The following is a 25,519-nucleotide window of genomic DNA, read 5'->3' as shown; positions in this document are numbered from 1 at the left end:
CCGTTTCGATTCATTCTACGACGAGCAGCGTTGACGCTTGGGTCTCTCGACGCGCACAAGTGAACAATTATCACTATGTCTGGACGCGGTAAAGGCGGTAAAGTCAAGGGCAAGGCAAAGTCCCGTTCGAGTAGAGCAGGACTTCAGTTCCCGGTGGGTCGTATTCATCGGCTACTTCGCAAAGGAAATTATGCTGAACGAGTTGGTGCTGGAGCTCCGGTATACCTCGCCGCTGTAATGGAGTACTTGGCTGCTGAAGTTTTGGAATTGGCCGGTAATGCTGCCCGGGACAATAAGAAGACCAGGATTATTCCTCGTCATTTGCAGCTGGCCATTCGTAACGACGAAGAGTTGAACAAACTGTTGTCTGGAGTTACTATTGCCCAAGGTGGTGTTCTGCCCAACATTCAGGCTGTTCTCCTACCAAAGAAGACCGAGAAGAAGGCTTAAATTTACTGCACAAACAAATAACCTTAAACGGCCCTTTTCAGGGCCACAAAATCGTTCAATATGCTTAGAACAACGTCTTGCACAATCCGCAACCTCATCTTGTTACCTTCCCTCATCTTGTTACCTTCCTAATGTAACTCATATTCGTGAACACTTCAAATTATATGTACTTTGGTACACATTTCAAATCTTGGCATACATATATCGCTTAAAATTCGCAAAATACCTTATTAATCATTAAACCCAGTGTTGCTAATTCAACGGATAAATACGCCCTCCAGATTCTTTTCAGTGTACTGTGGTAAATTCATCGATTCTTCGAAAACGACGGCGTAATTCGTATATTCCTCTGCTCAATTCAATTGAACTCCGAAAATTTATAAAGAAAATCTTTATTGATTGCGTAAATCGATTCGCTTTGCTTGATTAATCAGAGATGGAAACTTGATGACAGTCATGACATTTCACAGGACATATGTCTTGTCATGTATTCACGTTTAATCGAATGATGACTTGACTCTTCAGAATTGGAACAGAAAATTAAGACATTTTATACATAGTAAATGTAATTTGCTGAATGTCGAATGTTTCTTCTATACGCAACGCAATATTCTTAACCCTTCGTCTGTAAAGGTATTTTCCGCACCTCTCGTCTGTAAACGTGGGTCTTTCGCGTCCGGCCATTATTTCACTCCCTTAATCCAATCAGAAAATTCTGAAAAAATTCATGTCACTTCTTGAAACATTCATTTTAAAGTGCCGATTGGAAAATTCTTGAAAATTTAATTTTTTTATTTATTTTTTGTTGAATAAATGAAGAAATTCCGGAAAAAATTTTGATTTACAAAAAAAATTGCAACTCAGAGACAAATTAAGATATCGGAATTTTTCAAATTTTAAATTAAAGGTAAATAGTGCAGCTTGAAGAAAAAAAATATTTTGTTTCATTTATCTAAAGTAAAGTGCTTAAGTTTTGGACATGAAAACAGGCAACAAATTACGTACGATGCATATTGGTTTTCACACATTTTATTAGCGAAAATTTTTTTTTTCATTTTTTGACAATGAAAAATACTTTCTAATAATAATTTTATAATGAATTATTACACATTACGCTTATTAATTATTCCAAGCATTGAAAACAACATACGGCGCGATGTTCTTCGCATACGGGGTTCTTACATTTTACACAGCAGTACTGCGTTTTCTTATCTTTTTCAACTTTGCAATAATAACATCGCTTGCGTTTATCCATTTTATCGGACCCGAGCAGTGGTCTTTCTCCGATTTCGGTCGCCGACAAGATCTCGCGGATACTATTAGCCAATGATCGGTGCAATCCGGGCCGCGTTACACGCTCTTGCAAATGCGGCTTGATGAGCGACAGAGCCAGAGTTTTTAAAAAATACTGGAGAAAAAAATTCAAAATTTTTTGTTAAGCATACTGACTAATTACTGATGTCAAGATACTGTAAAACACAAAAAAAAATCTTACGAACTTACCTGTTTACTACACGCCGTCTGCAAACCTGGGTCTTTCGTGTCCTCCGCAAAGTTCGTGCGCTCGTCACCACTGCCTGGAAGGTACTAAAATTTCGAAACTTGGGCGTTAGATCCCCTTCCTATATAACTTTTTTTACAGGTAGGACGGAGCATTCGCCCTTCCCTTATTTTCCCGGTAAAAACCAAAACTGTTTTCGCTCGGACACGAACGACCCAGGTTTACAGACGAAGTGTTAAAATCAGTGCAAAAATTATTTTGAATGCAATGATTTTTTGTGGTACGGTACGTACAAACATTTGAATTGTAGATTACATAAATTCATAATTTACTAAGGTTGGAACCAAATATCCTGAAGGGTTATACGGCGTAGTCTCATAACGAATAAGGATGACAAGTAACATCAAATGGCGTTTTGATGTCCAATTGTACATCATGCAGCACATATGAATCTTTGGTCAGAAATGATGAACAGAATATGCCAGTTGATTATTACACTGAATTATCGAAGGGCGAATCTTGCATAGTATATTACATGACATAGCAGTGCGAATCAGTTTTTCAACATCGGAAACAATCGGTGGACCGGTTTGTTGTTGAACTTGACGTCCAAAATCGTACAGAGTGTGACCTTAAGTTTCAAAGCATAGACGGCGTCTACGGTGGTTACAATTTTCCCTTTGAAATGGTTCCACTTTAGATACGAAAAATACTATTTCGCTTTTTCGGTCGCGACTTTTGAAGATTCCACCGATCGCCGTAGCTCTCTCGAGCCTTTACGACTCTCCATTTACAATAAAATTAGGAATGATGATACTTAAAAATTTAAAAGTCAGAGAAATTCGCAAAACGAGAACGTTAATCCCTCGCTGAAGGCTGCCGTATTACTGCCGCAATTTGCTGCTACTGCTGCAAAGACGTTATGTCCATTGTGTAAGGAATATGTATACACTATGGTTATATCCACGACTGGCTGCAACCTCCACCACCGCTCCGTCCACCAATGGAAGTGCAGTACGGGAATCTGGTAAGCTGGTAAATACAGACGCCAGATATTTCGTGACGCAGTCATTCGTTGGAAACGCTCTGACCCACGTTACGAAACTCTTCATCCGACTCGTTGAACCCGACATGGCACGTACGAAGCAGACTGCTCGCAAATCCACCGGCGGTAAGGCGCCCAGGAAGCAGCTGGCGACGAAGGCAGCTCGCAAGAGTGCACCAGCAACTGGAGGAGTGAAGAAGCCGCATCGTTACCGCCCGGGAACCGTTGCCCTTCGTGAAATTCGTCGTTACCAGAAGAGCACCGAACTCCTTATCCGCAAGCTGCCCTTCCAGCGTTTGGTGCGTGAGATTGCGCAGGACTTCAAAACCGATCTTCGATTCCAGAGTTCTGCTGTCATGGCTCTCCAGGAAGCTAGCGAGGCTTACCTGGTTGGTCTGTTCGAGGATACGAACCTGTGCGCCATCCACGCCAAACGCGTCACGATCATGCCCAAAGACATTCAGCTGGCTCGTCGTATTCGAGGCGAACGTGCATAATTTGCAACGATTACTTCGCGACAACCACAACCGGCTCTTTTCAGGGCCACCATTTACCCTATTCGCAAGGCATCGAATTACACTGTCGAGCTGTTGAACTTCAAATACTTTGCAACGTCATTGGTAAAGATAGTGAAACCAGGTTATTCATCTCTCGGAACCTTGATACGATTTTTTCAATAACAGTGAATCTATATTCGTTGTTGGATTACAAAATACTAGCGAAGAATACAACTTTGTACCTGAACACTGGTTCAATGAAATACGTACTGTGTTATCAATCTTTGATGCCGTAGGCCTCTTTATTTTTTATAATCTTATCACATACATCCTTGTGTCGGGTCCAATCCTTTACTTGACATTCCCTACAACACGTAAGTATTCATTAGTTGGTTTGAAAAATGTAATAATCGAAAATTCAACGAGAAACAACATTTTCGAGAAAGTAATGGAGTGTCAAGTTTACCTGCCGCAGTACCAAGCCTCCTTGCATTTAGAACAGCGATTCGACGCAATTTCTTTACAGGCAAAACACCTTCTTGGTTCTATAGATTCGAGCTTGTCCAGGTCATATGCTTCGCTCAAAACCTGTGCCATACTCTTAATGTGTTCTATGTCATTATTGAACAATGATTTAGATTGAAGTTTAGCTATTTTCTTCCATTTCCTGTGATACTTCGCCAGGATAGACGACCTTACCTAATGGAAGATTTTAATTCCACGATTTAATTACTAGTACAATAGCGAGCAAATTGTTCACGAGTAATACGTTGAAAATAAGTAATTACGAAATTTCACCTCAGGCAGCATTTCAACAATTATTGGTTTTTGTGCATTCGGAGGTTGGGACATTACGCTCAATTGACAAAGCCATCTTTTCAACTCTATCAACGGCGAAATTTGATCCAGTATGGTTTCGTGTAGGTATTTCTGCAGCTAAAGTCAATCCGGTTCAGAAATTATTCCAACACGCATACTTGCAATAAAGTTAGATATTCTATGAGTTCTTTCGAATTACCTTGACCAGTTTAGACATTCTAAATTCCGTGATCTCATAATACGGGGCACATTTTGGATTCAGGAGAATTTCCCGTAAACCTATCCACACTTGACCCTCTACTCTGCACATTCTGTCCTGGTCGGTTTCGTTTACCGTTTCCCATTTTCCGTTGTATACCATTTTATTCCCTAACGATGTAATAGTTATACTTGCGGAGTTACGGTTATTAACAACTTGAAATGAATCAGTGATGTTTACCATCCTCGCCCAATTTCTTCCAGGGTTGTTTTTCAATTAATTCAGTTAACAGGTACGGAACGTCGTGTGTTGATAACATTCGTGAAAGAGCGCATAGAGATAAACTGTCACTAAACTCAGCCATGTATCGCAAAATCGAAACACACTTCATGCTAATGTCAAATTCAATTTCCTTCCTCTTTCGCAGCAACTCTGCCAAGCACGAGCTGATAAATAAAAAAGATATCAATCAAGGATTAATAAACTTCTCTCTATAGTCAAAAATAAAACTCATGTCTAATTCTGTTAATTCATCTGAATGTGATAAATTACTTTGTGTCTTCGAACTCGTCCTCGGATTCTTCTTTGCCCTTAAAGAGCAGATTCGTCACGTTGGTAACTGCGTAATCAATCAAATCCAGGGCATAGTCGTCCACGGCTTCTGCAGTATCAGAATGAAATAGAATATTCTCCAACAAGGAACAGGCTATCACTTCGTGATAAAACACGCTGTGCAGCAGAAACGTGTTCGTGGGTTCATCGTTTATTTCAATCAAAAGGGGAAATAACTTTTCTTTCCACACATTTATCTGAATCACTTCGTGAATCAGTACCGGCATCTGAAATGGGACATTTCACAAAAGTACCTGATATATTTAATTACTCGTCTCATTATTCCCGTTAATTTCAAAGATTCGTTTCAATTCTTGTACAGAGTAACATTCAAGAGTGTATTTTTAACATATGTAGGTAGTAGTCAACATATAACATCATTGAAACTCAGATCATATATCGAAAATTTACTCGTATTGATCAAACTTTTCCTCCAGATAGCATATGTACAGATAAACATCGTGCTTACCTTTTTTAACGAGATGAACCATTCTTTTACAGCTTCTTCTCGCAAGGTGCTGATTTCTAAAACGCTTTGCTGGTTTAACAGCATTAACTTCTTGTGAAATTCCAGCCATCTACAATTATCGCAATATTGTATGCCGTATGAGAAAATATAGAGCGCAAGATACTTTGTACGAAATGATCGAATTTTCTTGGGATAAGAAAATAATTTACCGTTTAGTACCAATGTCGTCGATATTTGAAGGCTGTAAATCTTGTACGTGAATTTCTATTTCCCATGGTGTTATAATGTAATCCGTTCGTTCCGTCATATTATATACATCACAGAATTGAAAACTTCAGTGCTTATTCAAACTGATCACACGCTCTACTGACATCATCGGCCATTTGTAAATAATTTTCGTATCACGCGTAATCCCGCGTAAATTCGATTGGCAGCTGGCTTGAGCAATCAGTTTAGTTCGATTTGAAAGAGTATTTTAAATTAAAAATAATTGGTGTTGGATAGAAAATACCGATTACTATCGAGGTTCGAATTCCGAATAAAGCAACAACAATTTACGAATGTATACTAAAGTATATTATCTTCAAGAAGTTCAACATATTACAAGTTAGCCGAATAAAAATCATCTTGTTTGCAGACAACTTGTAAGCGCAGATGGAAACTGATATAAGGCGTATACATACGGTGTGTAAGAAAAAACCTTGCTTCATTTTATTAATCTTTGGAATAACGGCTTTTACGAATATACAAAAGAGTGAACACAGATTAACATAAGACTAAACAGTAACATACTTCTAGCGAGAAGCTGAGAAAAATATGTATGATATTCATATTACATATATCGGCAACGCATTACGCGTATAAACGTTACAACATGGAATAATATGCACAAAAAATGTAATGCGTGCTGTATTTTTTTTTTTTTTTTTGATTTACAATTTTTGTTTTCTCATCATTTTGCGGTTCATAAAAAATAGACTGGTAATGGAATAATTTTAATCTAACTGACGTAATTGTACTGTATCATAACATCTTCCTTTAAAAAAGAGGAGGGCAAAGGTACTCGATCTATAAGTACCCGAAAAATTTAAACAAATCGACGCTGAATGATCCATGTTTACGTGGTTTTGAAGTGATCGTCGGTAAGCGTTGTGTAAATGTGTCCTTCCCCGGCCAGGAAGTCGAGTATATCGTCGACCTGAGGACGGATATGCGGCTGCACCCGCGCCTTGATTTGATCCCTCTCGATGCCGCTCGGCGTGTCGTTTTCGGATTGTATTATCTTGAAGACGGCTTTCTGGTCGTTCGTCATGCCGCCAAGGCTCGCTCCCATTATCGAGGAATCCATCAGCGAATTCTGCAGTCCGACAGGTTGATTCGAGTCCGGGATGCCGATCGCGTCCATGTTGCCGGCTCCAGCGAATTTCTCCCCCTTCAGGTCGACGTATATCGTCTCCAGGAGGTGCAGGGTCAGTTCGTTCAGGTCCGTTATCGGCCATATTTTCATAATCAGAATGTGCTTCTTCTGGTGCTGCTCGCGGAGCGAGCCGAAGACCCGGACGTAGGTGTTCACCTCGATGACCGATTCCTGCGGGGGTTTGTCTGCCTCTATCCAGTGGAAGGCCGTTATCGTCCCGGTTTCGTCCTCTATGTCGTAGGTTATCTTCGTCGCCGAAGGGTCGATCCGTCGGATGATACCAACGGTCGTTATTATCTGCACGTCCGTACCCCAGATTTGCAGTTCCTCCGGGCTGTCGATCAAGTGTTTCATCATCACCGGAACGATGTTCTGGGCCCGTTTCACTCCTCGTTTCGCGTTCCCCGCCGGCGAAGACACCTCCGAAGAGTTAAAGTACCCACCCCCATCATTTGCAAACGCTTTTTCGCCCCACATTGTCAACTCTGTTAACTCTTATAACGAAGAACTAAGGTCACAACTTAACCTCAAATCGCAATAACACGCTTTTTCAGGTTCACCAAACTGCGCGCTGTCTACTGTTTGGCGGGATTTCCATTCAATGGCAATCCTCAAATGTTTATTTCTGCGTTTGCGTTTGCGCGAGACAAGCTGGTGGCGCCATCTGCCAAACACTTGGCGCATGCGTATTGCAGTTGCATTCATGGATAAGGAGTGCATCAGCGCACGTAAATGCATGAGAAGACCGCACAGCTGTCGGTCGCCTTTATTGATTCTTTGTGTTTGAGTACGGTAGAAGGTCTCTGGCATATTGTAAACAGAAACTGTTATCGTGGAATAATTGAAAAGAGTAGCCATGGAAAATGTGTCGAAAAGGAAGACACGGAAGAGGAGACAATCTAATCGAGAAGAAAATAAGGATGTTGACACCGATGTGGATGGTGTAAATTGTAGAGAGCGCATAACCTACGACGTACTCCGACTGATGCTAGAATATTTTAATATTACGGATTTAACTCGGGCGGCTATGGTTTGCAGGTAGTAAAAAATTTGGTCGTTCTGTAATGTGTTCTAGCGGCCAAATATTCCACATCCAACGATTCTCTCCATTGTGGAACTGGTTCTTCAACAATTTATTTTAACTGCCTCTTGCGGTCGAGTCACGTTTTTTTGTTCCATTATTTAAAAAACGAGAACAGTTAAGAATAGTTAGTTTTTTAACTTGGTTCTCCAGGTAATAAATAAAAATGAACTACCCCTCACCGAACCGATATGTTTCAGATCCTGGAATGAAGCTGCCGAAAAAGAAATTCACACTCGACTGAAACCACAACATTTTTTGCTTGAACCTAATACTGAGTCGAAAAAAATTACCGATCCAAAATATGTTGTGGACAAATTGTTCATCCAGCCAAGTGTTGGAATGGTGTTTAATGGCTTTCATACTAGACGTCAAATTTGGCAGCCAGGTACTGTGTGAGGCTTAACGTAACATCACATCGACGCAAGCTATCTAGAAAACGAGAGAAAGTAAAGTCTGGTGAAGCTCTAAAATTTGAAATACTTAGTATTTGCTCACCTTCCCAATAATTTATTTTTTTCCCATATTTTTTCATTAGAACTCAATTGCTTGAGCATTGTGTTTGATAAGTTGTCAAGCTGCAAAGAAATGGGAAATTGAAAATAATACTTGTCAAAAACTTTGAAATATCGAGTAATATCAAGTGTGTTAAAACAATTTCATCGATAATGAGATTCGTCATTCATCTTCGTTTTCTAGTTTGACTGACATTCAAATTTTTCAGATTGTTTGTGTAATTATTTGCCTCCTCAAACTGATTATATAACATTGACAAACAGTGGCACTATTTATGATGAAGTGGAAAACAAAGCTAGAGGTCTATCCAGTATATTCTTCCCTGAGATTCCTGATGTGAAAATCAAATACTTTCATACCACAAAATTGGACTACCTCAAATTTGATTCAACGCAAAATCCTAAATCTTGTAACAAATTAGCAAGGGAATTGTGTAAAATATCTCCAAAAGAAGAAAACATAAAATGTATAATAATGTTCCTGGGTGGGATGACACGCAACATTTTTGCAACCCCAGATCCAGACCACGTAGAATCGGTCATAAACTCGATTGTTTCATATGGGTAAAGCACATGGATTCAACAATGTGGTATGAAACATGACATGATAAATTTTCACAATTATAATACTTGCACGATATTGTCATTCCACAGAACGAACACAGCTAAAAATAAAATTGCGATTTGGGGTGGCATCGCTCGCAGGGTAATGGTATGCAGTTCTTCGCGTGATAAGAGGATATGCAAAAAAAGTGTACCTATTGCTGGCCTCAGTATCTGCGGTTCAGGTGTTTCAACGTGGTCCATGGTGTTAAATAGCCGTATAAAAACTAAGGAACAAGCTGAAAAAGAATTGACAGCCTTGAGGGATGCGGTCAAGTTGCAAAAACACACAATTGGTTTCATGTTCTCTTGTTGTGCACGAGGCGATAGCTGGTATTCGGAACCAAACGTCGAGGCTAAAATCTTCAGAAAACTTTTTCCAAATGTTCCACTCATTGGATCGATTGGAGATGGCGAGTTTGGCGTATCCACAGTTCGTCACGGTATTTACCACCAGAATTAAAATTAATTACTCTGTGTGACAAGCGCATGTCGTCCGAAAATACTGAAAAACTTCTCGACATGTGTTATATGTGCCCACGATATGAAATTTTTTCTAGACTGTCAGTTTTCGATAAACTATTTTGCTTCCACTTTGTATTTGACTTTTTTTTTCATATTAAAAAAGTAATATTAATAATTCTCTGGGGTATTTTAGCTGCATTAGTTACAGATTGACATTATTTAGGCATGTTACTGCTATAATGCTGTCACAAAGATTTTGAAAATTTCACACTTAAAATTTGTCTGGACAACCTATGGATGCAACAAGTTTTGATATTTTTACTTCGATCAGTATCGTTAACATTCCTTCTTATTTTCTGTTTTCAGAATACTCGCCAGATGAACGTATTTTCCATCAATATGCTACAATATTTTTAATCGTGTCTTACGGATCTGTGAGGAAAGTGTTATAAATATTCAAGTAAACTGCATCAATAAGAAACGGGTTGTTAACACAAACCAGTAATGCATTTTGTATTTTATTACAACAAATAAATATGACAAAATCCTATCATTTAATTTTCAATCAGTTAATGTTACCTAGGAATTCTAAATGCCAATTATAATAAAAGTATGAATCTATAAACTGTATAGAGTATAATAAAATCAATCACATCCAAGTAGGAAGGTGCAAATGTTATACAGTGTGTTAGAAATTCATAATCTAATTTATTAGTGCTCACTGACCACACAAGACACTCTTTGCATCAGTCATATTTGAAAGGCACGACTTACTTTGTCTAACTTCTTAGTAATGCATTTATAAGCTATGTATTAATATTAAGTGGAAACAAAGAAATGTCCTTAATCAGCCTCTCTCATTCACATTCTCAAAAGCTTTTGCCTCTTTATGTAAAGCTCTAGAATGAGACAAAGTGTGGCACAGTTTTAGAGCATGTTGGTCAGAAAATTGATCAATGTCCAAATATTTTTTAAATTTTGCTACAGTCAGATATTATGAAACAAAAATCACGTAAATTATTCTGAAATATTTGCTATCCACATTCTTTAGATACAGATATTCAAAGACTCATGACAATTAAATTCCTTAACTTGAATATGTTTACAAACTGCTACTACAAGCAAGCTTTTTTTCTAATAAAATTATAATGATAAAGGGTGGGGATTATACTAATTGTAATGTAAGAATGAATACTGTTTGAAATGAAATATATATATAAACTTTCGACACGCAAGTGTTTCAGCACTAATCCTTGATAAAAGGGAGAAAGAATTGGATAAAGCTGTAATGATGAAACTGGACATGTAATTTAGTAAATTAATTACTTCAGACGATGAGTATCAATATACACATAAGATGGAGTAGCAGGTGGTTTAAGGGATTAATACATTGATAATCCGAGTGAATAAAGTAGGTACTCAAACACCAACAAGTCTATCCTTATCTTTTCCACGTATCACTCACATGTAGTTAATCACGTTAAGTCCCATGATGTGGAAACGTGTATAAAAATTACATTAAATATGTATAGAAAAATATGATTCAATCTAATCAAGAAGACAATAAGAACGAGAAGTACAGAACGTTACATACTAGGACCCGATGACCTTATCTAAGTGCTGTTTTAGGGTAACTAACTGACGTCTGGTCTCTGCGTCAAATTCCGGTAGGTATGATAGCCGGAGTCCATCGTTGGGCAGCAGAGAAAGGACCCTTCCATTTTCCAAGGGCACATTGACGTTGGCGACATTCTCATTAACCACAGATGTCACTAGGAGCGGACTGCCCTGCATACTGAGGGCCATTTCCCCCTGACGAGGTCGTCTCATCACGCTCAATGGTGTGTTGGGCTTGACTTTGGGGGTGACGAGGGCGTACTCTTTTCCGTGAGGCTTGAGCAGCGGCGCTGGAGTCTTGAATTTGTTTTTAATAGCAGACGAAGCGCCTCGTTCCTCTTTCCTGGAGGTTTTGGGCGCGAGGGTGATTTCGCAAAGTTTTGTTTTCCCGCTTGCGGACGAACTCCGCGTCCTCATTTTACGTGTCTTTGTCGAGGCCGCCGGGACGGCCAGATGATTTTGATTCGTCGTATTCGTCGTGGTTCCGACCTCCGTCGCGTAACCGTCGTCAGAAGCGGTTGTCGTGCGCTTCGAGGCCCTCGTCGGCCTGACCGTCCTCAGGGTGGGCGAATTCGTCTCGTCGACGTCGATAGAGGAGCTCACCTCGCATTGTTCGCTCGCATCGTTTTCGTCAGACGTTATTTGGAGTATGTCGCGGAGCGTCAACTTCGTCAGTGATTGGGGTAGACGGGAAGATGCCATGCGGTAGTGCGTCTCGATCCTGTTCAATCGCCCTTCGAATTCTACCTGCATTTTGTGCAGCCGTAGCTGCACTTGCTTCTCGAAATCTTTGAGTAGCAGACCGCCGTCCTCGCCCGCCACGATCGATTTTGTTTTACGGATATGCTTTGTTCGCGGCATTTTCACCTTTGCGATCGCTTCTCACGGAGGTTTAACAACGCGGCTTCACAGCTGAGGCGTTGACTGAAGATCTTCAGTCAACGGCTGAGGGATCCGATTAAAACCTCCACTTTCTGCCTGTACGGTATTTACATCTTAACCCTCCTCGAATTGTTGGCAATTTCACACGCAACTCTGTTCCAACTGGCTGTTGATATGATAACGCTATTGCACTTCAAATCTTCGATTTTGCTAACTGATTCCCTCGTAAAATGACAACAGCTCCTAACGTACATTTAATTTTCAAATCGTAAACCACGAACTACGACAAGATTACCGAACTCTATTGACTAAATGATTTTGCGCTCTCTCGTGGATTCTGTCCGAACTATTCGCCATCAATTAGAATACAGTAGAATACACAAGTTTCCCGCTCTGTTAACAGCGCTTTGGCGCTTGCTTCCAGCAGCTTTGATGCTTTATGACCACGAAGTAAGAGGGATACTTCGTGTTTATGGCAGAGACGACATAAATTTAGTGTATCAAAATACGTGCGATGGACGTGAATGCTGAAACGAGTGTCTCTCGAGAGAACTTGGATGATGTATGTCGTGTTTGCCTTTCCTCCGATCCTGGCAACGAGTTTATTTTCCGAAATGAGGCCAAGATTTCAAATACTAACAACAAATTTACGTTGTCCGAAAAGCTCCAGCTTTACGGTGGCATAGAGGTTAGTTTAGTTTGTATAGTTTGACGCGATACTCTGCTACAGCTTCTATTTTATGTAATGGAATAAACGACAAATTTCATTTTATCCACGTTAGATCTGGGAGGACGATGGGCTGCCTGCCAAAATTTGCACGCTTTGCATCTCTAAAATTAGCGTCGCACACGATTTTCGTGATCAGTGTCAAAGAGCTGACCAAAAGTTGCGAAAATTATATGGCAATCCAGCAGGAAGAAACACTTTGAAACTTTCCAGTAGTTTTAAGGTGCGTAATGCTATTGTACAGTTAATGGGAATATTTATCATTCTGACAACTGTTTGTTTTCGGTTATCTTGACTCATCTTTATCATCTTTGCTTTTCTTTAGGATCAGTACTGTCAAACAGATTCGTCATCGTCATGTGTCAAGAAAGAAGAAGAAGTCAGCATTACTGAAGAGGAAACCAAAATGCAGCAAAATGTCCCAATTAGTAATCGGTTGACCACAGAGATCCAAGCATCTCCTTGGAACAATTGTACAGAGGACATAGAAGTTCACGAGCATAAAATTTTGCAAGACATTAATGTTGATGTGCCGCAAGCAGAAAGGGAGAAAAGCTCAGTGAAAAGAGAGTCGTACAGAACTCGCAGGGTGTCGATGTTCAAAAGAATGACATCTATGGAAAATTTAAAAAGTCACAAAGAAAGACAGAGACAGTATATAAAAAAAAACACAAGTTCCAAGGTGGAGTCTATAGAGCAGGATTATTCAAGCGTAAAGCGGATGACTCGCAATAGGATAACTAGATCGATGGAATACAATTTGGAATCAGAGCTCTCTCACAAGTGTAGCAAGTGCAATAGATCTTATTCGACGAAAAAGTCGCTGGAGAGACACGCATTAACTCATGATAGTAAAAAGTTCAAATGCGATAAATGTGGTAAAGAATTTTTTAGACTGGACAAGCTGGTTGAGCACAGTAAACTACACGTCTCGAAGCTCAAACCAGAGCCTGTATACTGTAAAATATGTGACAAACACTTCAGAAAAATAGATACTATGGTCCGACACCTAAATGTCCACAAGAAAGTTAATCCTAGGGAAGTTTTCACTATACTAAAAGAAATTAGGGACAGACGAAAGGCGGAAAATGAAATAAAAAATTGTATAGAGGATGGGAACAGTGGAATTAAAATCGTGAAGGCGGAGCCGAGTAATCAGGAAAGTAGTAGCGGGGATGAAGAGATCAGCAAACGTCTGCAAATGTCAAATGATAATCAAGACTATAACCCAGACTCGCTGAACTCGGATTCGCAGAGCGAAAGCGAGACGGATTCTTTTAATAATCTAGCTTTTTATAGATGTAAACACTGCACCAAGTGTTATTCTACAAAAAAATCTCTACAGAGACACATGTTGATACACGACGAGAAGAAATTTGTTTGCAATGTTTGCAACATGAAATTCTTTAGGCCAGACAGATTGAAAAGCCACAGAAACAGGTATGGGCATGATGAAGACAAAGAATGCTTGGAGCCTCAAAAACCGCCGGATGACAAATCTGCAATAAAATTAATAAACAGTTGGATAAGAGAGGAACTGGATTCCGACAACGAAGGAAAGGGGTTCCCATGTGAAATTTGTGGTAAATCTTACGTGACCAAGAAATCATTGCAGAAGCACAAGGCAAACATGCATGAGAACAGAGAAGACTTTTGTGACAATTGCAAAGCGGATAAATGTAAGTGCGCTGAAAGGGTGAAAAATATTGACAAGAAGAATGAAAAGTTGAAACCATTCAGCTGCGATGAGTGTAACAAGTCCTTTGAAAAGGAATCAAAGCTAGAAAAACACTTGAGAAGTCATGAGCGTGCCAAGGAACAGCAGGACTCAAATTTCAAACGATTTTTGTGTCACATTTGCAGCAAAACTTTTCGTCAAAATACAGGACTCATGTTCCACATGCGGACGCACACTGGCTATAAGCCGCATGTGTGCAAATATTGCGGACGTGGTTTTACATCCAATTCAAATTGCATTAATCATGAAAGAACTCACACTGGAGACCGACCTTTTGTGTGCCATTTTTGCAGTGCAGCCTTTGCAAAATCTTGCACTCTGAAAGCGCACATTACAACTCACACGGGAGAAGCTAATTACCACTGTAAAACTTGTGGAAAATCGTTTCGACGACTTAAGTACTTGAAGGAACATAGATTTACGCATACTGGGGAGAAACCGTACGCCTGTAAAATCTGTGGCACTGCTTATAGTCACTCCGGTAGCTTGTTTGTCCATGAAAAAAAATGCAAGGCTCAATACAGCAACTATCAAGCCGTTTCTGAGCAAAATGCGCAAAATTATACCCAGTCGCCAACTGGGCTCAACACCTCGTCGGTCATGGCTCCTATTATTCCTATGCTCTCTTCATCGCACCATTTAAATAACGCTAATAATTCTCTGGGGGGTCATGCTAACAAAAATTATGTCGAAAGTATGCAGAGAATGAATGCACATGCAGCTGCTGTCGCAGCAGTTGGAAATCCAGCTTTGCATATGTATCCGAACCCGGAAGTTTCAGAGATGGCTTCAGCTGTGAGAAACTTCGCCATTATAGGACAAATATTTCACTCGTAATGAACTGATATATTCCATAAAATCCCTAAAAATTCTCTGTGATAAGAAATTGTCTCTACTAGGATATTATTGTATAAATTTTTATATACTGATGAATCTTGCAACACATGTAATGATAACGAATATTTACTTATAATGACGGAAAGAAAAATCAAATTAAATGCCAAGAGGTCAGTGATGCAACGGCATCTAAAAAATAAATTTTTATTCTCTTTATCGTTTGTACCTTTACATATAGTAACTGAAATAGTAGCATGTAATGTAATGTATCTACCGGTTATACAACAGATATACATATATAGTATGTAAAAAGTTATATTTTAACATTTATAAGAAGCATAATAATAATAATGTCGTTTAATATTTATCTCAACAAATATTTTAAAAATTATTTATATTTTATTCTGTTTTTCCTGTTATTTTTTGTTCAATAATTGCATGCATAATGGAAGTGCATGCATATTTGAATATTCAAATTATACATTGGGTAAACCGTTCAACAAACTTTATCGCAAAAAGCACTTTGTATACGAAGCTATCACGAAAATACAGCATAGATAAATATTAGATATGGTTTCAAAAGAACACAATTCACACCCAACTTGTTATGTGCAGGTATGTATGTATGTATGTGTGTACATTGTTTTAAAATCTTCATTCCACTAATAACTGTAAAATCTCGATTAAGAGTTTTATCTGGTATAAAATACAAGAAAAAATAGTTAATTTTGACATTGGAATCTCGATTCAAATGATTCGAAAAGTTAATTTTTAAATAACATTCCAAAACGTTGAAGTAACGTACCATTAAATCGCAAGCGTAAATTCAATGGCCAATCAGAAGGTCCTGATTCCCTGTCGCGTCAAAATGGTCATTCGTTGCAAGACAGTGTCACGGCATTTCAGTGGTCATTGCTACGGAGTTAACACATGTTCACTGTTTGGAGTTAGCATTTGGTTAAAGTTCAACAAGATTGGGGAAGACTTTTGTGATTTTTATAGTAGCTGAGTGAATTAAATAAACCCTTGTAAGACTGTCAGTGGTGTCCGCCTAATCATGGTACGTATTTCCTTAATCCTACGCGATTGAAAAAGACGCATTTTTAGGTTAAGTTTAAGGCGTCTTGTAGGACTTTCTTAAAATCTGTAAGCTCAACGTATTTCTTTAATCCTACACGGTTGAAAAAGATGCATTTTTAGGTTGAGTTAAAGGTGACTGGTAGGATTTTCGTAAAATCTATAAGTTCAACGCATCTCCTTAATCCTACACGGTTGAAAAAGATGCATTTTTAGGTTAAGTTAAAAGCGTCTGCTAGGACTTTCGTAAAATCTGTAAACTCAACGTAAATTCTTGCAAACTGAATTTTTTTTATTTGTGAAAGTGATCGAAGTCTGCTTTGAATTTTGTCTCTGTTTAATATCGAATTACCTATGTAATGAAAGAATAATACTCAAAAAACAAGACTTTGTACATTGTTTACAGCCTAAGGGAAAAGGGAGGAAATTTATTGACAAAAAGAACGCGGTGACATTTCACCTGGTTCATCGTTCTCAACAAGATCCGTTAGCTGCTGACGAGACCGCTCCTCAGCGAGTATTAGTACCTCTCGGAAAGACGCAGGCTACCAAGTCTGAGAAGAAGGAAACAGATATCGCGAAGCGTAAAGAGGAACAGCAAAAGTACGGAATATTTTTTGATGATGATTATGACTACTTGCAACATATGCGAGATTCAAACCAAATCTCTGTTGAATGGGAACCGGTTGAAGACCCTCAGAAAAGCAGGAGAGAGAAAAATGCAGACCGCACTGAGCCCAAAATTAACCTACCATCTTCCGTGTTTGCATCTGATGTTGAAGAAGATGTTGGTCTTCTTAATAAAGCAGCACCGGTCTCCGGATTGAGATTAGATGTGGATCCTGAAATTGTGGCTGCAATGGATGAAGATTTTGATTTTGAAGATCCTGATAATCAGTTGGAAGATAATTTCTTTGAATTAGCTAATGCGGAAGGCAGCGACATTGAGTTTGACGAACACGATGAAGATGGTGAGCAGCATGAAATTGTTGACATAGTTCTACGTGACATGATTTTTCATATATTCACACAGTCATAAAATTTTATTTGCATCTCATGGTCTCATACACAACGAATTATCTTTAGGCTATGAATCCGATGAAAGCGACGAACAGTATTCAGATGTTTCTTCTGAAGGACATATGCAGCTATCAGATGAGGAGAAAGATCAGGTTCCGAGTTTAAATGGACGGGAATTCGCGTTTGAAGATGTTGAAACAAAATCACAGTTTACCGACTACTCAATGAGCAGCAGCGTCATGCGACGGAATGATCAATTAACGTTACTTGATAATAGATTTGAAAAGGTGAGTTGGTTAAGAATGTTATTAGCACAACAGCAGAGTACATAAATATTCCAGTTTAACATTTTTCCATTTACAGATGTACACTGGATACGATGATCTTGAAATTGGAGCACTTGATTGCGAGGAAATCGAAGGACATGTTGCTCCTGATTCTGATATTCTTTTGCAGTATGCAGACGAATTTGAAAAGAAGAAAAAAGAAAATGTGAGGGTTCAAGAAAATATTCCTTGATTATTTTTCTTTTTTTTTTCTTTAATTTGCTTGACTTTTGATTACTGAATTCTTCCACAGACTGAGAATGTTGCAAAGTTGATGGCAGAGCGACTGAGAGTCATCAACTTGGAAGAATCAAATTCTGAGGATGAAAATGATTTGGAAAAGCTTGTAGTTGATGCTAGAGAAAAGGAGAAATGGGACTGTGAAAGTATTCTATCTACCTACAGCAACATTTATAATCACCCCAAACTTATATCAGAGCCTAAGGTGAATTTAGACACAAGATTTTTATCAATTTCTGTTTGATATCCATATGAAAATTCAAATTGTTAGATTGGTCCCGTGTTCAAAGTGTGTTATTCGTTTTTATTGTTTCGGAGATTTAATTCACTAGTACAAGGGTAGAAGGCGGGGGTTTGGATAATTATGTAAAATACTCAGTCGATGTATTTCAGGGTTCTGGGAAAATAAAAATTAATCCACGTACTGGGATTCCACAAGATGTCCTGAATTCGTCTAATGGAACGTTGACAGCGAAAACGTTGGCTAAATTTAACTTGGAGAATGACAGCCAAGCAAACGCAGGTCCACGATCGGTAGCAGAAACCATGAAATCCACTTTGAGTGTCCTGAGTATAAGGCCAAAAGACGAATCCCCCGAGGACAGGAAAGAACGAAAAAAAGCTCTCAAAGAGTACCGAAAGGTATATCGCATAGTGATTAGAACTGTATGAAGTTCGCGTATAAAATATCATGGCACTGGAATTCACTGAATCGATTCAACTTTATATTTACACAAATCTGATTTGTTTCATCAGGAAAGAAGATTGGAGCGCAAGGCTAACATAGAAGCGTTCAAAGAAGAAAAGAAGAGACAAGAAAAAATTATGCTCAACAACAGAAACAACGTCCAAGGCAATAGAGTACTGTGAATTTATAAAGTCATATTGTGAAAATTTGAATAATATTTAATATAATGATACATTTATTTCTACATTAGAATTATCGACTATTGTCTTCTTTCCCCACCATTGTAGAGTTAGATCAGTTAAACATTGTCAATTCATTGTGTTTGTGTATATTAGGTTGGTTCTTATTTACGGTATTAACGGAGTTTCACAATTTCCAAGTTTTCCAATACGGGGTTGAAGTTATAGTAACGTTATCGTAACGAAACATTGGGTGAAAAATTACTATTTTCCTAATTTTACAATAACTTTGAAGCTGCTAAGATTTCGAAATCTGAGTGTGTTTTGTTTTATTACGGTTTCCTAAATTTCAGGCAAATCCAAAATTGCGAAATAACGGTTTATTCTCAGCATGAATAATTACGATTAGTACGATAACGCAACCAACTTCAATGCGAATTTCCAATTCAAAGTTTCGAACGATAATATGCTCAAGAAGGCAGTGGCCACGTGATGTCCACGAGGTCGACGGTGGCGCCCCCGTAATCGAGTGCACGGCGAAGAGGCGCAACATGCGCAACTTCCTAGTCATATGATCGATCTGAGGCAGAGATCACCTCATCGTTCGTCGCAAAGATGGCCAGCCAGACGGAAGGTATTCAGCAGCTCTTAGCGGCGGAAAAACGGGCCGCTGAGAAAGTATCCGACGCGAGAAAACGTGAGTATTAATCCTTACAACGCGACGCACAATTAGAGACAAAAATCGGCCGTGATAAAAGCGTTGTTAGTGAGAATCTTGACTGACCCGTTTTGGGTGGGTGTAACCAAGAGACGTAGCGATACGTATCCTCGTATCAACATGTACTTATCTATTTAAATTGGCTTCAACTCTTCATTTTCCATTACGAACTTTATTCCCTTTTTTACCATGGTCAATGATACACGAAAGTTTCAACTTCTCTCGTCAAGTTATTTCGCAAACTCTCTTGGTTTTACTCTCTCACTCAAAAACCACGGCTATTACGTGAATAGAAATTTACTCATGTTCATGAAATACCCACCAGAATCACCAATGATGCATAAATCTATTTCAATCCATTAACCGAGAATGAAATCTCATAATAATAAACATGTACACTGTTGATGCTCGTAAAACGTTCTACCTATCCTGTACTCCACGGTATTTCAGTCCTTTAAATGCTTAAAATTTAAGTAATTCGTGTGGTGTGGTCTGTGAATCAGTATTTTACATTCACCAGTATAAATTATACAATGTGTATTTGACCGCCGCGGATATTTATAAAATGTTCAATTAAAGCCAACGATTTGGTCTCTCGTTAGGCAAGGCTCGCAGGCTTAAGCAGGCCAAGGAAGAGGCTCAAGACGAGATCGAAAAATACAGACAGGAGCGTGAGAAGCAGTTCCGCGAATTCGAGGCCAAGGTGAGTCCTTAATTCACAATAAACTTGGAGCATGAGACTGTGCAGAAAAAGTGGGTGTGTCTCGTCAAGAGTGGCTCCCCTATAACTCTGTATTATTAGTCGACATTCTTTTATTCCTCAGTATTATCGATTCCTAATTCGATATTACACAGAAATATTGTATTTATTATAGAATGTTGAATAATAATAAGTTGTCGTACATTTGTAGTTAGTCGTATTTACTTAATGGCTAGAGCATTATTTGTTTCCACAGCACATGGGGTCTAAGGAGGATGTTGCTGCTCGTATCGAAGCTGATACTAAGGTCAAAATTGAGGAAATGAATCGTGCAGTTGCCGTTCACAAGGATCCGGTAAGTTGTTTTTCGTGACTGTTTTCAGAATTTTTTCTGTATATTTTACATGAATTATGTAGTCGTGAATATTGTTTCGATTACTCAGTTACTTTTTGAAAGATCGCGATATCTAATTTTATTGATTTAGAAAGAGTGAAGTAGTTAAAATCTCGTTTTTTTTTTTTATCGCTTCCTGTACAATCATAATTGCGTCGTCAAATTTAACAAGGCTTTCAAAGTTACGGATACTGCAGGGGTTTGCTTTAGAAGAAAATTCGTTTTATAAAAATTTGAATTGAAATATGAATCTAATAGCTGTGACCTGCTTGAAAAATCATTGATAGAATTGTATGAGAATTATCTTCGAATTAGAGAGTGAAAACTCGATTGAGGAGCATTCCGTGGTCTCCTTACAGAAAGAAAAAGTAGGAAATTGAAAAGAAATTACAATCCTAACGAATTTTTGTATTTTCGATAGGTAATGCTAAAGATTTTGGAACTGGTATACGACATCAAGCCGGAGTTGCACAAGAATTATCGCGTTGAAGCCTAAACAAAAAGAAAAAAAACTCCGACATCCAATAATTATAAATACTATATTCTATATTATACATGTACATTAAATCTTATAAACTATACACATACATATATACGCATATATCTTATGTATAATGTATCTATCAATCGGTCATTCTATTGTATTTAAATCAGAAAAACAGTTTACTGTTTAGCTTTACATGGTGATACTCAAACTTACGATTAGAAAAATGAAAAAGAAAAGGACTAGAGAAACGAAGGAAATGAGGAAAGAATGCAAAAGAAGGAATTATGTTACAGCCATAATCCTATGTACTGGTCGAATCGACAATAAGTAATAACCGTCGCGTTGTGTTAATATCGTTAATGATCCGTTATATATTACCTTTCGTTGAGCAGTTTGAGAATCGCTGTAGGTGTATTGTAATGAAATATTTAAATGTATCGTACAAACCTCTCGCGGCAAGGCCTAGACGCGAAAGGTTTAGACTTAGCACGTAAGATTTAAAGAAATCGAATTAAGGTGGTGGCTAACAATGTATCGTTAATCGTAGTAGATGTCATTCCATGTTTCTGTCACCTCGAGGACTAAAAACATTAATTTAACGCCTCTGTACGTCCTCTCAGAGACCCTTAAAAGTTCGCTCCCAACTAAATTTGGGTCCCTACGACGACGTACACGCGTCAAAAATCGATCCGTTTAACCTTTTAAAAACGAAAACTTTATCGCGTAAGAGAATAGTAGCCCTACCTCAAATGTACACCTTATCTCTGTTGTAAGCTGGCTGGCTGACTGTACAGTATTAGTGTTCAATATAATGATAATAAAAAAAGAAAACGCCCAAAAAGAAGAATCGTAGTGGATATTAATGTTAATTATTTATACCTATTTGTCTACGAGTTGTAACTAAAATATCGCTTTCTTTTCGTGGTTCAGGTAATCGATTCGGTTACTTTAATAAAAATTCAAGGTAAATTTAAAAACGTAGAAAATTAGCGAAAATATTCGAACATTGTGTCGACCGAATTACAGTGTGTATGTCCGAGAGAAACGGGTGAAGATTGTGCAGTTATGTAACAAAGCAGACTTCCAAATTTCTATTTTAAGACCCATCGAGCGCTCATCCTGCCGCAAATCCTAAAAGTGGCAAAATCACGAATGAAAATGTCCGAAAATTCACGACCAAGCACATAAATAAACGAAGAGTATATGAAGCGATACAAATGTACAATTTAGTTTCGGAATAGGTGAAACTGTTAATATTACGCTTTTCAAACGTTCAGTTGGGAAAGATTGGAGGAAAGTGGTTTGAATTTAGCGCGATCTTCTTCGAGTTACCGACAGAGTCGAGGGTGATTTTCGCGTTGCTTTTGCGGTGCGAATGATCTTGAGATCGAGGAGGCAGTGGGAGGTAATCGGCTGCGGCGTCGTCGCTGGAGGGGGAATCAGCTGTGATGATTCCCGTGATTCCCTGTCCCCACCCCGCAGCCAAGAAATTGGTGAGTCTGTGTGCTCGGTTTGTGTTTGGCAGGTCGTCCGCGAGGGCAGCGCCATTCGATAAAAAGCGTATTCAATTTAGCGAACTAATAACAGTCCGTGCCATTCCGCACTGAGAAATGGAAGTAGCGGAGACGGTGCCAAACAGTTCGTGTGAGAAGAACACGTTGCCGTATATCGCGAGTGACGTTATGACAGCTGTGATTAGGTTAATACTTTAACCTGTTATGATACAACATCTAATACACTAGTGACGAATCGCGGATGGGTAACTCGGTTTCTGTAACAGAAATAAATTGACGACGTGGTTCGCGGCTCGCTCCTGGATATCGTACCTACCTTTTATTTTTTTTTCAACCCCCGTAACCGAGATCAACGCGTGACGTAACAAAAAACAAAAATGTGGTGCCTAGTGTGTCAGCCCAATTCCGTCATCCTCGAGGTTCAGGTCGACCCGAAGGCGATCGGCCAGGAATGCTTGGAAAAGGTTAGTCTCATCCTCGTGCCGAGGATCCCTCGGATATCGTTTCGAAATTCGAAAACGCGCCTTGAATAACAGGGAAAACAATCGACGAAAGCCGGGCGCGCGTTGCGATCTTCATTTGTTCAAATTAACCAAACTACATCGCGCAATCAAAAGTTCCTCTCGCTGAGTTTCTCTCTCTGAGCGTAACCAACGAGCAAAGGTGCTTTTGAGGTCGTTATAAACTCGCATGCAGGACGCGCAACAGATGCTTTAAAAGTTGATACTCGTCAACGTGGCTCTTAATTTAAATCCTTCGAAGCCGCACGTCTCTCCGAGCGGCGTATATTTGCCCAACAAACTTGTAAGCATCCCGCGTCGGTGCGTGGCTGCCTGTGTTTGTTTAATGTTTTCGTACCTCACGCAAGAGAACCGCAGTCAACAAAGCCCGCAACAACACAATCTCTGGTCGCGTGCTAAAAATACGCACCACTCGTGCTCTTATAATTCCGTAAATGGCGTCCGCTTTCGGCTCTCTCTCTCTCTCCTACACAGCCGGCGGCCCCGTTTTCACGCATCCAAAAAAAAAACAACCTACTCCTTTGGCTCCTTCAACCTCCTCTGAATAATTCCCGCGCGCGCCTTTCATTTATTCATTTACCTGGCGATTTTCATGCTGAACGCTTCTACCGCGGATAAGTTTTCCTACGCGTACAATGTATAAATATCGCTCATGTAGGTTCCCCTATGCATATGTAGGTACCCGCTGTGGCTGTTTTCTTGCGCTTATACCCGACTTCTTACATCAGGTTCAACCGAACCGCAGGGGGCGGGTCCGCATGTCGCTTTATAAAAAGTTGCTCCGAACTTTCGTAGCTGTCTGCCTGACTCTTCTTATTCCTCTTCTTCTTCTTCTTGTTTTTCGTCTTCTTCTTATTATTATTCTACTTCTTGTCGAGGGAAACCAGTCCGAGTTAACTCTGACGTATGCAGGTGAGAATGTGAAGTTTCTAGGGTGTGTTTGAAGTAAATTTACGTTATATCTCGAGAGGGAAGAAACTTTGAAATATAGATAATAACATGTTAATCCATGCGCTTGAATTCGCATAATTCAACGAAAGATTATCGCATGTATATCCGTGTAAAGAAGAAGAAGTAAAAAGTGTCTTTGGCACAAAACGTACCTTATATTCGATTCGATAGTCCTGACCAGCTATTTTTCAAGCTCCATACATGGTCGGTTTAGAATCTCTCCTCGAATCCCTCCGCGTTTTATTTTTGCCCGCAAAGTTTGACGAGGCGAACAAAAGTCCCATTGCATTTAATCGTGCATTCAATTTGAATAAAATAGCGAGAAAAACCAGCGACTTGTTGACAACGACAGAAATTGAAAATCCGTATCGACGTTACAAACAATTTTTGTCATTTTCATGGTAATAAATTATCGATATTTCAATTCGGTTAAATTTTCTCTATTTCCTTTATCACACTTCTATTCAGCCGCTGGGAAAATATCTCTACTCGTCGTTTCGTTACACGATTTTATGTTTGTTCGTTATGGGGATTGAAAGTCGGCGAAGAAGAGATTTGCGGTATAGAGATAATCTCCAAAGCGGCGTCTCTTATCCTCGGATTTTCTTCCCGCGACGGTCGATTTGTTTATTTATTTTTTTTTTCATTTGTACAGACTGGATACATCCACGATGCAGGCACGCGAGGATCGATCTATTCAAAACTGGTAGATACGGAATTGGCAAGAACTCGATCTTGAAATTCAATTTGGCGCTCTTGTGTGAGTCCGGGAGAAAGAGAGAGAGAGAGAGAGAGAGAAAGCCGATAGCGAGGATCGGATCCTTCGGCGTCGTTTGCTCGGATCTAATTTGCGTTTACAATCAAGTTTCTCTCTCTCTCTCCCTCTCAATTTTTCTCTCTCCGAGTATCTTCTCCTTCTCGATCCAGCTGCAGCAGGTAGCATTTAACACCTACTAGCTGTAGATACCGTTAATTTTGGAGGACCAACGGATTTCGACATTCGTTCAAAGTTTGCGCTGTCACAGATAAGATGGAAGAAATTAGAAAAAACAAAAAAAGAAAAAAAGAAAAGAAAGAAAATAATCGATACATATCGAGTATAGATAGCGAAAGCGCGGTTAGTGTTTGAATAGTATGCTATTGAACAGATTCGTATACACGTGTAGAGGCTACGTTTATACGTAATGATATGCATGCGCAGTGCTTCTGTTGTATCTATGCAGAGCTGCA

At 39.1% G+C, this 25,519-nt stretch overlaps 10 protein-coding genes across 10 annotated transcripts in view; 7 read left to right on the top strand and 3 right to left on the bottom strand.

Annotated features, from left to right (window-relative positions):
- Nucleotides 1–29: 29 nt before the first annotated feature.
- LOC124214770 (histone H2A) lies at nucleotides 30–902 on the top strand. The gene has a single exon (XM_046617400.2). The coding sequence runs from the start codon at nucleotides 76–78 to the stop codon at nucleotides 448–450; it is 375 nt and encodes a 124-aa protein (XP_046473356.1). The 5' UTR covers nucleotides 30–75; the 3' UTR covers nucleotides 451–902.
- A 2,107-nt stretch (nucleotides 903–3,009) lies between these two features.
- On the top strand, nucleotides 3,010–3,776 carry LOC124214767 (histone H3). Its single transcript, XM_046617396.2, has one exon. It carries the CDS (start codon nucleotides 3,083–3,085, stop codon nucleotides 3,491–3,493), a length of 411 nt encoding a protein of 136 aa, XP_046473352.1. The 5' UTR covers nucleotides 3,010–3,082; the 3' UTR covers nucleotides 3,494–3,776.
- On the bottom strand, nucleotides 3,631–5,899 carry Zmynd10 (zinc finger MYND-type containing 10). The gene is made up of 8 exons (XM_046617387.2): nucleotides 5,802–5,899; nucleotides 5,593–5,701; nucleotides 5,064–5,350; nucleotides 4,752–4,957; nucleotides 4,512–4,681; nucleotides 4,292–4,429; nucleotides 3,960–4,192; nucleotides 3,631–3,858 (listed from the first exon to the last, which is right to left on the bottom strand). Exons 1-8 carry the CDS (start codon nucleotides 5,897–5,899, stop codon nucleotides 3,771–3,773), a joined length of 1,329 nt encoding a protein of 442 aa, XP_046473343.1. The 3' UTR covers nucleotides 3,631–3,770.
- Nucleotides 5,900–6,272: 373 nt separating this feature from the next.
- LOC124214765 (Replication protein A2) lies at nucleotides 6,273–7,626 on the bottom strand. Its single transcript, XM_046617394.2, has one exon. The coding sequence runs from the start codon at nucleotides 7,484–7,486 to the stop codon at nucleotides 6,710–6,712; it is 777 nt and encodes a 258-aa protein (XP_046473350.1). The 5' UTR covers nucleotides 7,487–7,626; the 3' UTR covers nucleotides 6,273–6,709.
- Nucleotides 7,627–7,732: 106 nt separating this feature from the next.
- Nucleotides 7,733–10,231, top strand: LOC124214763 (F-box only protein 22-like). Its single transcript, XM_046617390.2, has 5 exons — nucleotides 7,733–8,047; nucleotides 8,291–8,478; nucleotides 8,815–9,169; nucleotides 9,260–9,651; nucleotides 10,040–10,231. Exons 1-5 carry the CDS (start codon nucleotides 7,866–7,868, stop codon nucleotides 10,123–10,125), a joined length of 1,203 nt encoding a protein of 400 aa, XP_046473346.1. The 5' UTR covers nucleotides 7,733–7,865; the 3' UTR covers nucleotides 10,126–10,231.
- A 585-nt stretch (nucleotides 10,232–10,816) lies between these two features.
- On the bottom strand, nucleotides 10,817–12,450 carry borr (borealin-related). The gene has a single exon (XM_046617393.2). It carries the CDS (start codon nucleotides 12,149–12,151, stop codon nucleotides 11,267–11,269), a length of 885 nt encoding a protein of 294 aa, XP_046473349.1. The 5' UTR covers nucleotides 12,152–12,450; the 3' UTR covers nucleotides 10,817–11,266.
- Nucleotides 12,451–12,634: 184 nt separating this feature from the next.
- LOC124214754 (zinc finger protein 271) lies at nucleotides 12,635–15,841 on the top strand. Its single transcript, XM_046617370.1, has 3 exons — nucleotides 12,635–12,860; nucleotides 12,955–13,122; nucleotides 13,225–15,841. Exons 1-3 carry the CDS (start codon nucleotides 12,687–12,689, stop codon nucleotides 15,472–15,474), a joined length of 2,592 nt encoding a protein of 863 aa, XP_046473326.1. The 5' UTR covers nucleotides 12,635–12,686; the 3' UTR covers nucleotides 15,475–15,841.
- A 512-nt stretch (nucleotides 15,842–16,353) lies between these two features.
- LTV1 (LTV1 ribosome biogenesis factor) lies at nucleotides 16,354–19,077 on the top strand. The gene is made up of 7 exons (XM_046617386.2): nucleotides 16,354–16,534; nucleotides 16,958–17,522; nucleotides 17,638–17,858; nucleotides 17,935–18,063; nucleotides 18,151–18,342; nucleotides 18,531–18,779; nucleotides 18,894–19,077. The coding sequence occupies exons 1-7, from the start codon at nucleotides 16,532–16,534 to the stop codon at nucleotides 19,005–19,007; spliced, it is 1,473 nt and encodes a 490-aa protein (XP_046473342.1). The 5' UTR covers nucleotides 16,354–16,531; the 3' UTR covers nucleotides 19,008–19,077.
- Nucleotides 19,078–19,541: 464 nt separating this feature from the next.
- Vha13 (V-type proton ATPase subunit Vha13) lies at nucleotides 19,542–22,150 on the top strand. Its single transcript, XM_046617402.2, has 4 exons — nucleotides 19,542–19,701; nucleotides 20,325–20,425; nucleotides 20,679–20,777; nucleotides 21,238–22,150. The coding sequence occupies exons 1-4, from the start codon at nucleotides 19,620–19,622 to the stop codon at nucleotides 21,310–21,312; spliced, it is 357 nt and encodes a 118-aa protein (XP_046473358.1). The 5' UTR covers nucleotides 19,542–19,619; the 3' UTR covers nucleotides 21,313–22,150.
- A 663-nt stretch (nucleotides 22,151–22,813) lies between these two features.
- The window catches only part of dnr1 (defense repressor 1), a 146,233-nt gene continuing 143,527 nt past the window's right edge, over nucleotides 22,814–25,519 (top strand). The window contains exon 1 of the mRNA XM_046618864.2: nucleotides 22,814–23,281. Coding sequence (XP_046474820.1) covers nucleotides 23,195–23,281 — 87 coding nt within the window. The 5' untranslated portion in view covers nucleotides 22,814–23,194. The remainder of the gene's footprint in view (nucleotides 23,282–25,519) is intronic.

The sequence above is a fragment of the Neodiprion pinetum genome, chromosome 3 (genome assembly GCF_021155775.2).
Source record: "Neodiprion pinetum isolate iyNeoPine1 chromosome 3, iyNeoPine1.2, whole genome shotgun sequence".
Taxonomy (NCBI): domain Eukaryota; kingdom Metazoa; phylum Arthropoda; class Insecta; order Hymenoptera; family Diprionidae; genus Neodiprion; species Neodiprion pinetum.
The sequence above is the reverse complement of the archived record's forward strand: the minus strand, read 5'-3'. Positions and strand labels throughout refer to the sequence as shown.

Coding starts and splice junctions, on each gene's coding strand:
- LOC124214770 (XM_046617400.2), top strand. CDS start 76: ATGTCTGGACGCGGTAAAGGCGGTAAAGTCAAGGGCAAGGCAAAGTCC.
- LOC124214767 (XM_046617396.2), top strand. CDS start 3,083: ATGGCACGTACGAAGCAGACTGCTCGCAAATCCACCGGCGGTAAGGCG.
- Zmynd10 (XM_046617387.2), bottom strand. CDS start 5,899: ATGACGGAACGAACGGATTACATTATAACACCATGGGAAATAGAAATT. Junction 5,702..5,801: donor GACGACATTGGTACTAAACG/GTAAATTATTTT, acceptor CGATAATTGTAG/ATGGCTGGAATTTCACAAGA. Junction 4,682..4,751: donor GAAGAAATTGGGCGAGGATG/GTAAACATCACT, acceptor TTACATCGTTAG/GGAATAAAATGGTATACAAC.
- LOC124214765 (XM_046617394.2), bottom strand. CDS start 7,486: ATGTGGGGCGAAAAAGCGTTTGCAAATGATGGGGGTGGGTACTTTAAC.
- LOC124214763 (XM_046617390.2), top strand. CDS start 7,866: ATGGAAAATGTGTCGAAAAGGAAGACACGGAAGAGGAGACAATCTAAT. Junction 8,479..8,814: donor ACGTCAAATTTGGCAGCCAG/GTACTGTGTGAG, acceptor CAAATTTTTCAG/ATTGTTTGTGTAATTATTTG. Junction 9,652..10,039: donor CGTATCCACAGTTCGTCACG/GTATTTACCACC, acceptor TTCTGTTTTCAG/AATACTCGCCAGATGAACGT.
- borr (XM_046617393.2), bottom strand. CDS start 12,151: ATGCCGCGAACAAAGCATATCCGTAAAACAAAATCGATCGTGGCGGGC.
- LOC124214754 (XM_046617370.1), top strand. CDS start 12,687: ATGGACGTGAATGCTGAAACGAGTGTCTCTCGAGAGAACTTGGATGAT. Junction 12,861..12,954: donor AGCTTTACGGTGGCATAGAG/GTTAGTTTAGTT, acceptor TATCCACGTTAG/ATCTGGGAGGACGATGGGCT. Junction 13,123..13,224: donor AACTTTCCAGTAGTTTTAAG/GTGCGTAATGCT, acceptor GCTTTTCTTTAG/GATCAGTACTGTCAAACAGA.
- LTV1 (XM_046617386.2), top strand. Junction 17,859..17,934: donor TTGATAATAGATTTGAAAAG/GTGAGTTGGTTA, acceptor TTCCATTTACAG/ATGTACACTGGATACGATGA. Junction 18,343..18,530: donor AACTTATATCAGAGCCTAAG/GTGAATTTAGAC, acceptor GATGTATTTCAG/GGTTCTGGGAAAATAAAAAT.
- Vha13 (XM_046617402.2), top strand. CDS start 19,620: ATGGCCAGCCAGACGGAAGGTATTCAGCAGCTCTTAGCGGCGGAAAAA. Junction 19,702..20,324: donor AGTATCCGACGCGAGAAAAC/GTGAGTATTAAT, acceptor GTCTCTCGTTAG/GCAAGGCTCGCAGGCTTAAG. Junction 20,426..20,678: donor TCCGCGAATTCGAGGCCAAG/GTGAGTCCTTAA, acceptor TTGTTTCCACAG/CACATGGGGTCTAAGGAGGA.